Source organism: Aptenodytes patagonicus, chromosome 6 (genome assembly GCF_965638725.1).
Source record: "Aptenodytes patagonicus chromosome 6, bAptPat1.pri.cur, whole genome shotgun sequence".
Taxonomy (NCBI): domain Eukaryota; kingdom Metazoa; phylum Chordata; class Aves; order Sphenisciformes; family Spheniscidae; genus Aptenodytes; species Aptenodytes patagonicus.
In genome coordinates, this window is record NC_134954.1 from 54,246,485 (window position 1) to 54,260,771 (window position 14,287).

Genomic DNA, 14,287 nt, shown 5'->3' on the forward strand with positions numbered 1-14,287 from the left:
AGGCCAGAGAAAGGAACTCCTAAAGGAAAAAGGGACGTAAGGATTGGAATTATTCTTGATACTCTTGACTTAGCAGCAGATATCGTAGGTGTTACCTAGCACACCTCAAGTTCGGGATATTTGCTTCCCTCAAATAAAAGCTGTCTGCATTACAAAACCATTGCACATAATTCTGCGCAGCTTGATATGTATTCTGCCTTTGCAGAATAAATGCTCAAGGATAAATCTTGCATGACAAATAAATCGCCTCTTGCTCTCCTTAGCTCTTTCAGGTGAGGCAGAGCTATAATGTAAAGTCAGCTAACGCGCAGACCTGGCAGAAAAATGGATCTGTTTTTCCTGCGTTAGGCATGTCATCAGAGGACATACTTGAGACAACTCTATTACAGGTCCAGTTGAATCAATAAGGCATATTCATTTTTTTTCCCAGATTACTCCTCTTATTCCATTTCATAAATTCCTATTTTTAACAAGAGAAAAGTAAGCAGATATTATTCAGTACAATGTTTCATGTCATACAGATCTCCTTTTCTGGCATGTTGCTGCTTGAATAGGCCAGCTTCAGCAGTTTTAAAAAGGCTTTTTTACATATTGTTTTCACTTAGGGCAGTGCAAATTTCTCTGGAAATCTATGACAATCAATTAAGTAAATGAGAAAATAGAATGCTTGTAATTAAGATAATCAAGCTACATGAAATCCACCCTACTAGTGCTAATATCTATATATCTCCAAGCTGTATATTAATTAAACACTATGCAAGTGTTGCAATTAGACAGGCTGCTATGGTGAAAACAAGAGAAAAATGAACATGATTGGAGGGGTTTTTACTGTATGTGAAATTCTTAGTTGTTTTAAAGCATCTCATTGTGATTTGTAAGGTTGCTGCAGACACTCCCGGGATGCCTGAGGACTCTAGCAGGCTTCAGCTGCTTCTGAAACAGGTGACCCAAAGAAAATACACTTTGGTTTGCAAAAGCTACGTTTCTTCTCAGGGGTGTGTGTTTGTTTTCCCACCAATTTCATGAATGAGCTTGTGTTGTTGAGCTCTGAAACCAGTAGTCAAAGAGGTTAGATATTTCATTCTACATAGGAAACTGCAAAGGGGAGAATGGAGAGAGCGTAATTATTCTGACTAGTGCTTACAAGAAAAGGGTCTCTGTCCTGCTTTTATGTTATTTTGTTTTGTGTTTTTTTTTTTATTTTGATGTGAAGGCTAAGGTCACCCAGGCCTTCCTACTGGACAAAACAGCATCTTAAAATACTTGTACTGGGAGACGAGCGCTACATGAGAGTAACTGGATAATCTGGGTGTATGCAGATTGTGATTCTTCGTTTATTTCCTGCTGCTTTTGGGGGGCCTGGGGAAGCAAAAGGCTTTGTCAGCATATGGCTCTGAGAGGCCAGGGGAGGACCCCTTCCCTCTGTGTGGGTACCCTCCTGGTGGTCACACAGCGACTTCAAAGTGAGTTTATTGTGGTTTTATGAGATGTGGGTTTTGGGACATTTGTGCTTTCTCTTTCTCCTGCGTGTAGCTTTTGATGGCTGCAAGCATACGCATTAAGGTACCATGGAGGTAGCGGAAGAATCATGTTGCAGGGCCAAGGGAGTCAAATGGCTTTGCCGCCTTAGAACTGCCAAACTTCGGTCTCGTTAGCTGGGGATGCCAAAGCAGCTGAATAGGGCAAAGCAGATGATGAACCCATCTGCTAATTTGCCAAATGTTGCCATAGCTGTTTTAAGATTAAGTCTTTGGAGTCAAATGAAGAGGTACACCTGATTAGTGTGGACATCAGCTTGAAGGAGTTGTTGCACAAATAATGAATAAAAGTAATATTTTTGTTGTGTTTATTTTTCCAATTATTTTTTTAAAATCTGCTTTTACAGCACAATATTCTTTCTTATGACAAATAAGCCTATTCACTGGTACTGTGTCTTCAGATAATACCATTTACATCTTTAGAAAGAAGTGAAGAAGAAAACTGTACAGGACACCTTCCGTTTTTCATTTGACTTTGTTCTTAATTTTTTTTTATTATTTGACATTGATACAAAAAAATAGTATCTTGATTAGCAGCTTTGCTGGCAATCCCACAAAACTGTAAATAATACTTTAATCTAAAAGAATGCACTCCTACAGACACTATATAGATAAAGCAATATATACAATTTAGACAAATAAATACATAAGTACAGCCAGTCATATATAATGATACACCTAAAGTTCGGTTACTGTTGACAAGATTTTTCTAGTTAATCACACTCTTCATTTACAAATTGCCATTGCCATCTACATTATAAAGACAAAAAAAATCCCAATAGAGAATAAAAACTGATAGTTGTTGTTGTTATTATTATTAGGAAAGATGGAAAATTAACCTTGAAACTTCTGTTTAAATACTCTCACAGTTTTAGCAAAAAAAAAAGCTTTTGTGAAAAATTCCTCCTCAAGAGAGGCATTTCCCCCCTAGCTTCTTTGCTCAATGTGCTTTGTTCATGTATGTGTTGGAATAAAAATGTGATTATAGTCATACTTTTGAAGTGACTAGAAGCCAGCATGTCTTAACCAAGTTGTCATTTGTCCCATGCCTAGTGAAACAAAATGACCTTTAAGTAACATAAATATTTCTTTTGATTAAAGGAAGCCCAATGCGAACACTTGTTTGTTAAAAGTACCCCATGTGGCACAAATGCTACTGGGTGGAAGGGACAGTAAGCTGTCCCTATGAGCAGATGTATCACTCCCTTTCTAGCTCCAGGTTGCAATACTGCAATTTCTGAGCAAAGAGAAAATAATACATCTGTTATGTAAGTGTAACAAGCTAGTGAAGTCTAGTATGAGAAAATTAATAGAAAATTAGGGTTTTGTTGTGTTCTTTTAAATTCACTTGACAATAAAAGAAAAAAAAAATCTTGTACATTCAAAAGTTAGGGCACACATGCTTAAGGCTCCTGAAACACGGGACAAATATAATGCCTAACTCAGCTCCATGCATAACAGAATGCTACGTAGCAAGCAGACTCTACATATATATACAGCTGAAGACAGAAGAAAATGCCTTAGAAATATGTACATCAGTTCCAAGATGAACATTTACATTTCTGTTGAAGATCTATCTATTTATAAATGGCAGGAAATACATTTTTTTCAGATACTATTTTCCAGGTGTACCTTCCAGTCGTTAATGCAGTCTACTTGTACGAGGAGAAATTCAAGGCTACCATGCTACTCGAGCCCTGAGGTATCTGGATTGGGAGCCCTGCTGTCCTCTTGGTTACTAACCAAAGGCCACAGAAGCGTCAGCAGGAGAAGTAAGGCCACCAAATCCATTCGGTTGTGGATTCAGAAACCCCAAGTAACTGCACAGTGCAGAGGGACAGCAGAAGTGATTGCAGCCTGTAGGTTGAAATTATTACAGTGTGTTCCCGGTAGGACGGCATCCATCTGTCCGATTTACCTGAGGGCTGGGGATGAATTCCACCCTCGTTTCCCTTCCTAAACCGCATATTCTGGGGCTTGGGTAAGGAAAGCTAAACTTCGCCCAATCAGTGTGTGTATGTGTTATATATTCATCTATGCAATTAGTTGAATCTTGTTTAGCTAGAGTTCCAAGTTTGACAGGAAGCAAGAGCAACTTTAATAAGGACTAGGTCAACTAGGGAAGGATAAATCTTAATTATGCTGTAAGAGATTCAGTATTTTTATATAAAATTACTGATTTTCATTTATGAAGGATGCACAAGCTCCTGTTGATTAGCAGTAACTCCTGGGCTATCTGTTGCGTAGCTTTACCTTTCGATCTGAAGTAGATTTGATTGAGACGCCTACTACTGCTTGTGGCTTGAAGGCCAGGTACGCTTTACCTTATTTACAAGTAGTTCCTTTCACAATGATAATGCTGCATCTGTGAATAAGACTAACAATTTGTCATGAAACTGCAAACCTTTTGGGGTAGCATCTTCATTCCTCTGTTACTGTTGTAAAGTGCTGTGTACACCTATGGCAAAATCAGGTCAGAGTTTTCCTTTAAATTCTTATTCAGTTAATTTCTGACAACTTTATAGACATCCTGAATAACATACAGACTTAACAGTTTTTTATATGTTACACATAACGCCAGCTGAAATGAATGAGGCTTTCGTGTGTGCTGTGGATGGTATGAGTAATCTGCAGCTAATAATATATTTGGTGAGATTTGTATCTTTAACTTGTCTATGAATTCTTCATTCCAAGTTATTAGCTGAGCAATGTCATATTTTAGCTTTGTTAGAAGGTGGTGCTGAATAGAAATGGCTTGAATTTATCGAAGAATTTTTCAGGAAATAATTTTCATGACACTTCATTAACATTCATATTCAAAACACATAAGCACATTATTAAACTTGAATGAAATCTTGTGTATTTGATTTCTGTCTCATGTTTTGGGGATCTCTTGAGTGGGACATCCGTGAGTATTGGCTCTGTGATGAGTAACCTGGGAGCTGCAGATTTGTAACAGAATTTGTAGAATTTGTTTTTCTTTAATAGGTCATTCTTAAAAGCCCTCTATTTTGCAGTGAAAGTTGTACATAACTGTTATGTACTCTGCCCAATCAACAGAAAATTGATTCCATTCATTTATTTGACAAAATTCTACTTTTCTACACTATTAAAAATCTGGTAGAATCTCATTCATATATGTGCTGTAGCAAAAAGTAGAGCTTACCCAAAAAGCTGCTTTTGTGTTACTTTATTTTAGGTAAATAGCACACTGACTGATGTTGAAGAAATACGCTGCTTATTGACACTTTTATTGTTCAATATAATTATATATTGCTATGCAAGATGCTTAATGAAGAGACCTACTGATACTAATGAGAAACATTGCACTTGCTTTGAACTTAAAAGATATTCATACTTTTATCATGTATTTTTAAGATAGTTTTTCATACATCTCCTGTCTTATTTCACCTACAGATTCTACTTCATTTTAAAATTGTATTAGATCTTTTAGGGGCTACTTTAGGCAGTGGAAAGAAATGGCATATCTTCTGAAATAATTTAAAGGAATACCATTTGGTGGATAAAAATATACTTCAGTGTGTGGGTTTGTTTCTAAGGCCTATGAGACTTTGATGTTCTTACCTGTCTAAATTCTGCTATTATACCATCAGTAAGCTGTTTGGGAATTGCACACATTGTACTATAAAATATACATGTCAAGATAGGTGTATAAGGTCAGTGCAAATGTGTACCGCTCAATTTATTAACAAAGCTCTAAATAAAGATGGTTGTAGGGTGTCAAAAAAGGAATAAAAGTATATTTGTAGTTATTCATTTCTTAGGGCCTGAGTCTTATCTCAGAGGCCGGGGCATAAACTGTTAAGCAGCTCATGATAGTTTATTACTGTCCTTTTACACACAGGTGCGGGAGCTGATATGTGTGATAGAGGATAATATAAAAAATCTGAGGTTTGACTCGATGCTTTCGGTTGGTGTAATGTCCTTATGAAAAGAGCCTGAAATCTGTAAACCAGTAGTCAAAATGAGAATGAAAAATCAGTCATTAAAAGTCCTCTCACAGTTAATATCCCACAGTTTAACCTGTAAATCAGCAGATCGCTTTGTCAAAAAATAACCACGCTAAACAAAATTAAAAAAAAAAAAAGGTATTTACATCTGTAAAAATCTTAACATCTAAGATGTTTCTTGCTGGACATGTCATTCCAAATTCTGTGCATTTCTTCCGGTGTTATCTGGTGCACTGTGATCACCCTGCGGTACCTGCACAAGCTGTAAGCCATTTTCCAGTGATTGAAGCCACTGTTTTGGAAGGGGTGAATGCCCAGCTTCCGAAGACAGAGTCCAACGTACACGTCTTCAAGATGAAGAAGTCTGGTATGAAGGGAGGTTTTGTAAATCAGTTCTGCTACGTCAGCTGAAAATATGTAGCCGGTGCCTGAACAGAAGGGTGGATAATTGCTGTCGGGATACAAATCTCTTGGCATGTACCACTTACTGCGAACATCTCTTATTGGTCCTCCGTTTATAACGTAACCTGTGAAGTACCTTCTCCTTGGCTTGGTGTTAGGTTTGAGCAGCTTATAAATAAGATTATCCATGTTTACAAAAATATCACTGTCTGTCTTCATAACGTACTTTGCTTTTGAACAAAACGTTGCTACCCATCTCATCCCCATCAACGTTTTCAGAGTGAGGTTATGATAAGAGTCGATAAAATCCTCCACAATAATGTCATGAAAAATTTGGCTTTCTTGCTCTACCATTTGATTTAACACAGGATCTGCATTTTTTCCGAGAAGAAATAGCGTGGCGATTTTAATTCCTTTAAAGTTGTTTTCGTCTCCCCATGTTTCTCGAATGGCTTGCCTTGCATCAAACTCTTTGTGAGTTGTGCTGATAAGAATGACCAAGAAAGGGACACTCTTCTCACATTTGTTGGGTTCGTTGATAAGAAAGTCAAAGGAATGTGGATTTATAGGTCGAGTTCTTATGTTGCCAAAGGAAACATTTTTTCTGGCTATAGATATGCTACTGAGCTGTCTGTGGCCAGTGTAGGAAGAAGTAGGGCGAGTTATACTTAAGTACCAAAGAGCGCTTGCCCAACAAACTACTGTCAAAACATATAAGCATGAGACCTTTGAAGCCATTGTTCCTCTAGCTCTTCTATTCTGTATGATGAATAAATAGCCTTCGTACCATGAACACACCTGCGTCCCAGAGAGGCAGCATATTATTAATGAAACTTGAAAGTTCGATATAGAAAAGTAACTCTGTAATCGTTCATGGATCTCAAATAGGAGCTATTAACCCTGATGATACTCAGCTTTTCTTCTTCTACTAGCAGCGACTTCCATTTCTTGGAATTTTCTGTTATTTCTGAAAAATATGAAGAAAAATTTTCTATTGCTAGATCATAAAAGCCTAAGGCAAGAAAAATGAGCTTAAATATGACTGGCCGTTAATAAGCTAAGTGTCTTAATGCATTTCTTGGATATCTTTTTTTTTTTTCCTCCTCATGAGGTACCATAATGCAAGATCGTATACTAGAATATAGCAGTATAACTGAAGTAATGCTTTTATGATTGATAATTTCTCATAGATGATAATACATAAAAAAAGTTGAGCATGCATAGCATGTTGGCTATTCAGGTAATTTTAAAGGTATATGAAAATAATTTTCTGGTTTCTAGCATTTTCTTGCTTCCTAGCATTTTTTTCTGGACAATCTTCCAAAATATGCCATGGAACATTTAAAAATTATTTAAAGAATGAAAATGTACTTTATCTTAGAATTAATAGCATCGGTGGCAACCATGCATGTGAATACCTACAGATCCCATTTGGTCTGAATGTTGTTAATGTCTGCCCAGCTAACAAGAGCACGCTTTGGTAGAAATCAGACAGAATGGGACCGATTAGTAAAGGTACAGGAGAGAAAGAGAGATACATATGCTGTCTTACCCATGTAAAGATCAGTGCCCGAGTAGACTCCATAAAAGTCTAGAAATAAATTAACACAGTTCAGTTATTCTTGTTGGCTTCCTTCTCCTCTCCCCACAAACCAGTCTTTACTTTTCATGAGCAAACATCATTTGTATACCACATAAGATAAATCACGATGGCACCCTATTAACAGTGTCACTTTGCTGGCCGGCGTGCCAAGAGCGAAGAGCACTTGCCTACCCAGCCAGGGTTCTTGCACTGGCAGCCCTTCCCCGCTGCTGTGCCAGTCCTGCCTTTGGCACCGGGGAGCTTTGAGGCTTCCCTGGATCCAGGGAATGTGCCAGCCATGAAGCTTCCTTTGCTCTTAGCATGTTTCCTGGGAAGCAGTTCTGTTTATCATCATTTCATGGAAATGAGACAAGCTGCATGAAGCCTGCTGGATCAGTGCTGCCTCCTCCAAGGCACACCAGTAGGTGGAGAGTGCCTGTAGGCTCCACGTTCCTGGGTTTTGCCATTGCTTCAGAGCTAAAGGATAGTAGAAGCATGCAACAGATGAGGTTTATGCAAGAGTCTTTGAAATATTTAATATTTACTTTGGGTAGAATGAAACACATATGGATTCAGATTAAAAGATAGAAGCTCTGTCTTAGAAAGGTCCTTTCTGTTTCCACACCTCTTTGACACGTTGCTTGGTTTACATCAAAATGTTTTTTAAGGAGCCTGCACCTCCCCCACGTTGGATATGTACGGTCTCTTTTTCCTTTCTTCAAAAGCAGATGAGAGTGTGGCCCTGGATGTGACCCTGTGGCAGGGTCCCCTGCCAGGTGATCTGTTGCTTAGGGTTTGTGCAGGCAGGGCCCCCCCCAGGGAGGCTATCGGAGTTAAAGGACTGTTATCCTGTGTTACTGTATCACACTGAGGTGTAAAAACAGCAGAGAAACAATCTTAACACTTGCTAAATATATACAGACTATACTATCCTTATAGATTCTTACAGCTAGCACTGTCCTTGCTAGTCGTCATTACATGCACTTTTAGCTATTTAATGACCAGAATCTGCATACCTCTCTCCCCTTCCACGAAATAGGAAAATGTGAATTTGTGGCCTGTTTCAGAGCTTTCTCTTTCAATCAGTTTTGCCCTATAACTGGGGCAATTTAATGAGGTAGAGGGTGACCGTGATCTCCTTTGCTACTTGTCACAGGACTTGGGGTTTGTGATCTTTCCCACGAAGCAGTAGCAGTAAACATTTGGGAGCAGTATATTTAAGTGAGGCCTTTAATTGCCCCATAGGACTGCAGAACACAATGATCTTGGCATGCACATGTACATCCTTGTAAATAAATACAGTTGTGATAAATATATACACAAATGCTACTGTAATGTCTGGAGAGAGGATGTGTCCTGCTTGGGGTCACTGGGACACAGTTCTGAGAAAGGCAAAACACATCCGTGGTCTGGTAGGTTGGGTTTTTTTCTGGCTTCGTTCTGAATCTCCAATAACCACCCCCACTGGAAACCCCAGCGGGGCAAAACACGAAGTGTGAGATGCCATAACGTAACGAAAACATAGGAGTGTAAGGTCTAGAAGACTGCGTTAATAAAGAAATACAGCAGTCATGGATTGGAGATGTAGAGTGAGAGCTATGTAGGTCAGTGTATTTAATGGACTCCAGCATTAAGGTCTCACAAATACTTCTAATATTCTGTATATGATGAATTATTTTAGGAAACTATATATTGCATTCTCTAAAAGTGTATATTCTTCTACATCTTTTCTTTATTAAAGGCGGGTGTATTAGTTACCATATAGTTATTAGTTACCATATTAGTTACCAGAATACTGTGCAGATATCTGAGGGAAGGAAAATTGTAACCAGTGCTTCTTACAAACTGCAAAATTACATAAAATAGCTTTTTAGTCCAGCAATGTCATGGCTGTTATGTCCAATCTTGTGTGCTCCGAAAGGATTAGAAGCAACAAAAGCCTTACACCATTTTGAAGAAAGATTCCAAGCTGTTGTAGGGAATTTTTTTGCTCAGTTATGAAATCTACAGGTAACTGTTTGTCCAGGATGAATATTTCTTATATTGGCCCTTGGATTGCTGTCTCTTGAAATAAGTTTATCTTTTTCTCTTGTATGTTTGTTTGGGTTTTGTTTGTTTGTTTTGCTATTTTTAAATTAAAATAAGAGTTTAGATGGTGTTCGTCGGTTTGGAGTGTTTTCCACCATTCCTGTGGTGTTTTTTTGAACAAAGCGCAGGTGAAGTGGTTAAGAGTGAACTGGCTGTAGTTTTCCTGACAAGTGAAATTTTAGATTTAATTATTTTTTAGGAAGATTGAGAGGAAAAACAAAAAGAGAGCTCCCTGCTTTCCTGTGATGGGGGTGTCTGCTATTACTACTCTGCTTAAAGTTTACGTTCCTGCTTTACCTGAGCTTTTTGCTATATATGGGGAACGGATTTGGAAGAAAATAGCACAAACAAAATTGGCAAATAGCGCAAATACAAAATTTGCTGAGGAGTCTTGATCTGCTGTTTTAGCTGAGATTATTGTCACCTTCAGGACTGATCTCTCATTCTTTGTTGGATCATAGAGGAGGGGGTTAGATAAGTAGCTATGTCGTGTATTTTTTAGCCCATAGGGCAAATGCTCCTACAAATTATTTCTGGTAACGTTGTTCCTGCACAGTGATTCCAGTAACGTTTAGCTTGCACAGGCAAGAAAATATATAGCTTGATTAGATGGGGAAACATGGACTAAGTGGTGAAATACGTATTTTGTGATGATTTAGCAGTCGAGCATTTCAGAGATTGCCAAATTCTGTTATTAAAGATGATGCTAATTCATCAAGGACCTAAACAAGTGCCTAACTCAGACTTACCTTCAACACAGAGTAATCCTAGGAATCTTGCAAAATTATTCACCCTATCAAAGTCTGTGACAGCAAACCTTTTCCTTGCCATGTGTTGTCACCTGAAACTAAACTCTGCAGCCATGCAATATGCGGGACTTGTGTATCAAGCATGTGAATTACAGGGAATTAAATCAGAGTGTAAAATTAATGTGCTCAAATTATAGTGTGTTAAAACTTCTGTGTTAATTACTCATTTGAAGAAGAGGAGGAATAACGTATGTGAACTAAGGTCACTACTTTCATCCAAATAACAACTGAAAGCACGTCAATGCCTGCATGTTATTGTGGTTCCTTTAGCAGTTTGCCCAGAAGTTCTTCAGAACATTTTAAACCTAGTCAATAGTACATATATCAAAAGCTGCCTTAAATATTAAAATGTGTAGCAAATTCATTAACATATTACGTTTCTAGTCCTGATGCTGGATTCAGTATATTGTCACTATAAGGATGACTCTTTTTTAGTTTTGCCATGACGCTCTTGAATTTGGTGTTGAAATTTGAAGACCTTCTAACAGCAGGATATGGGTTGTCACAGGGACAGCGGAAAGCTTTTATCAGCTTTGGATTTTGTGTGTTGGGATAGGGTTTGTCACGTTTGGGGACAGCAGCACAAAGGGACGTGTTCTCTCCTTTCCTCTGTTCTGTGGGGTGAAAGAAAGCTTTTTAGCAGGGCAGCAGCAATGTTAAGCTCTTGGATCCTTGTTTTTAAAACTGTTTTGATTTAATCTGTCTCTTTTCCCAACCTGGCTGCCATACTATTAGTAATCAAAGGCTCAAGCTTTGGTGGGGTAGATGATTGTAAAAAGCAAATGTTTAGTGTTGTGTTTCCATATTGTGACTCGAAGTTGTGCACTTAATTGTGCTATTCGCAGCTCAAGCTGTGCAAGCCAGAGAAGCCACCCCGTCGGAGCACAGAAGCAGTACCGTGTAACTTCTGTAAGTAATTGACCTGATGGAGACTGTGAGTATTCACAGCAAACCTTTTAAGAGCTGACTGCACATCAAGAATAATCCTCCAGATACTGAACACGTTTGAGAATCTTGCTAACTGTTCATGGGCAATTTTCAGGCAGACTTCAAATGAGTTCCGCAAACGTTACTTGCCAACTGCAATATTTTGCCAATATTTTGGAATGCTGCTGTCTCTGCTGAGAGGTTGTTGATCTCTTTCTTTCAAGAAAGCCCATCCTTTGTAAGTGCAGTTGCATTAATGTAACTAGATCATGGTGGATGCGCATGATAGAAACCACAGCTCTTGAAGCCTGGCGTGTTGCCATCGTTGTAATCCATACTGTGTCGCAATCTACTGCTGAGGCATAATGTAGGTGCTGAGTGGAGGCAGTCAGGATGCTGAGCCCTGGGTATGGCCCCGGGTGAGAAGCCAAGGAAGGCTGCAGCTGCTCATCCTGACACCCAGGAGCCTGTTAGGCAGAGCACGACTGAGTCAAACTAACAGTGTGCATGTCTGCCAAAATTTACCTATTCTTTTCCCTGAAAAAAAAAAGAGGGAATGCAGCTGCTAAATTATTTAGTAAATGTAGCAAACTCTTCTCATTTTCCCTGAAGAGAGATTTTTGTAAGAATTTCCTATGATCGTGGCTTTCATCTGTGTATAGACCAAGACACTGAAATGTCTTCACCATTTATGAAGTCCTTAAATTACCTAAGGAAAAGTCTGTGATTATTACTGAGTCTGGTTGAGAAGATAATTATCCTGAACATTAAGAACACATCTATGAAGAAATCTGGGGATGCTGTTATGTTCTTGGCTGTATGTTTTCACAGTAATTTCTTGAGGAAATTCTGGACAGATGGCATAGATGATTTAACAGGAGATTGCAAGCTCCTCTCTGGCAACTTCATTTGAAGGTTTCTTAAATATTCTAAATGCTTTTGCTGTGCCTGGGTGTAACGGACCTGAAACCAAATCAGTGCTGCAAAGGAAGACCTTCCTCTCTAGAATATATGTGGAAAGGGACTGTGATAGATGTAGGAGCCACAGTCTCAGGTTGAGGGGAGGAAAGTACAAGTATTCATTTCAGGTCCATGTTTTTTAGAAAAATCAGTTCTTCCACTTTGGGGGGTCCCAGCTGTCATATGTTAAAAGAGGCTGGCTTCCCTTCTCTTCCTTTGAAGGCAACAAGGACAAATATTTTCTGAAAATCAGGCTGTTTTAACATATGCCGTTTGTACATAGAGAATCATTCCTCGTTCACAGAAATATTGATGATGGGCTTTACCCTAGGCAGTAACTGAATGTGAAAGCAAGTATTTGCACAAGTGATTCTTTTATACTATTAGTTCTCTTTTCATGAATGCTGATTTGCAGATGGTTTATCCTGTATTTCATCACTGAACTGAAGAATTGATCTCTGGAAATAAATTTGGGATTTATAAATTATTTTTCTATATTTACTACCTGCTCTTAATATGAATGAAAAGTAGGGAAGACTGTGCATCAGGGAATTTTATTAAAGCTTCTAAGTCTTGCATAGGGAAAATGCAAGTTTTAGAATTTCCAGTAAATGTGCCCATGCTACCAAAACTTCCCTAACCTTTAAAGAGCTACTGCAGAGTCTTTTAAGACTTAAAAGTTACTCTATGTGAAAGCAAATCTGCACAAGTGACTTTTCTGTATTTTCCACTTTATTTTTTTTCAATGAATGTATCTATAAAAACAGGATTTTCTGTTCTTTTTCAAGAACTGCTGAGACAGCCTACATAAAACAATTAAACTGTATTTTCATTGCTTTTTTCTCATGCTTAAGAATGAATTATGCACCTATTTTTTCTCAACGAAATAATTTGCAAGTTAAAAAGTAAAGAGTTTCCACCATGACTAAGCTGTGAAGTGCTGTTTTCAATTGCAGAAGATCAAACAGTTGAAAGAAATATTTAGGAAAATTTGGATCAACACAAATGTTAGGTTTACCATGACTGAGGGGACTGGGATAAGTTACCGGTTAGGAAACATGAGATTGGCATGAAGGACCATTCCTTGGCTGGCAACGTACGGAGGTGGGATCTCAGTGTTGGTTTGAGCAGCCTTTCTCTCTGGCTTGGTTTGTACATCAGGAGCTTTGTAGCTGTGAATTCCTATCCAAGTTTTGCAGCTCAGGAAGTATTTTCTATGCAGAAAATGCTTCCCTGCTTTCTCTGAGCAGAGACTTGAGAGCTGCTAGGTTGGCCATACACAGTTCAGTGATTTTGTTTCTCCTGCCCCCCTCCTGGCACTCCTCAGGGACTCAGGTGATAGCAATTGGCCTCAGTACAACTGGGGAGTAGCTGCCTTCTCTCGTGATGACTAGGAGCCTCGTCTGCACCAGGTGTGGCTACGTGGAGCTTCTGTAGCTGCATTTTCTTTCTGGTAAGTCTGACTCTGAATAAAACTGGCCTTGGAGAATCCCTTGTGCTGGTGGTGGAGGACAAAGTGGTGATAGATCAGGATGCAAGCTTGTCCAAACTGGACGCTGTGCCTGTCTGGGTTTGGGTATTTTGTAATAGCAAAACATTCACAGTCGGTTTGCTAACCAGAAAAAAAAGTATGATTTCCTAAAATCTGGTATTCATAGGAAATAAACAAAAAAATTTCAATCCCATCTGGCATGTCTCAACATTACATTTTCAGTAGCCCTTTTACTGTTTTGGTCATTTTTTTAAAACAACTCTCTTGGTCATAGTCATTGTATGTTTGTGACAGCCTGGTCTTCTCCGAAGTCTCCAACAGCGGTATCACACAGCTGACTCCATGCAGGAGGAGATGAAAGGACAGACCAGACCCTGAGGACGGTCTGTAAGATGGATGGGTTTCTAAAGTTTTAGCAAACTGGCCACGCTTGGTCAGATATTAATCTAGAATGGTTAATAGCTAGATTTTACTCAACTCAAAATAATATTAGAACTTGGGACATGCCAATCAGCAGT

The 14,287-nt window shown here is 38.7% G+C and overlaps 1 protein-coding gene across 5 annotated transcripts in view; it reads right to left on the reverse strand.

Moving 5' to 3' along the window:
- Positions 1-1,846: 1,846 nt before the first annotated feature.
- Positions 1,847-14,287, reverse strand: part of B3GALT1 (beta-1,3-galactosyltransferase 1) — a 218,014-nt gene continuing 205,573 nt past the window's right edge. For all 5 annotated transcript variants that reach the window (XM_076342692.1, XM_076342691.1, XM_076342688.1 and 2 more), the window contains 2 exons: positions 7,464-7,502; positions 1,847-6,878 (listed from right to left, as the gene is read on the reverse strand). In XM_076342692.1, coding sequence (XP_076198807.1) covers positions 5,669-6,649 — 981 coding nt within the window. In that variant the 5' untranslated portion in view covers positions 6,650-6,878; positions 7,464-7,502 and the 3' untranslated portion in view covers positions 1,847-5,668. The remainder of the gene's footprint in view (positions 6,879-7,463; positions 7,503-14,287) is intronic.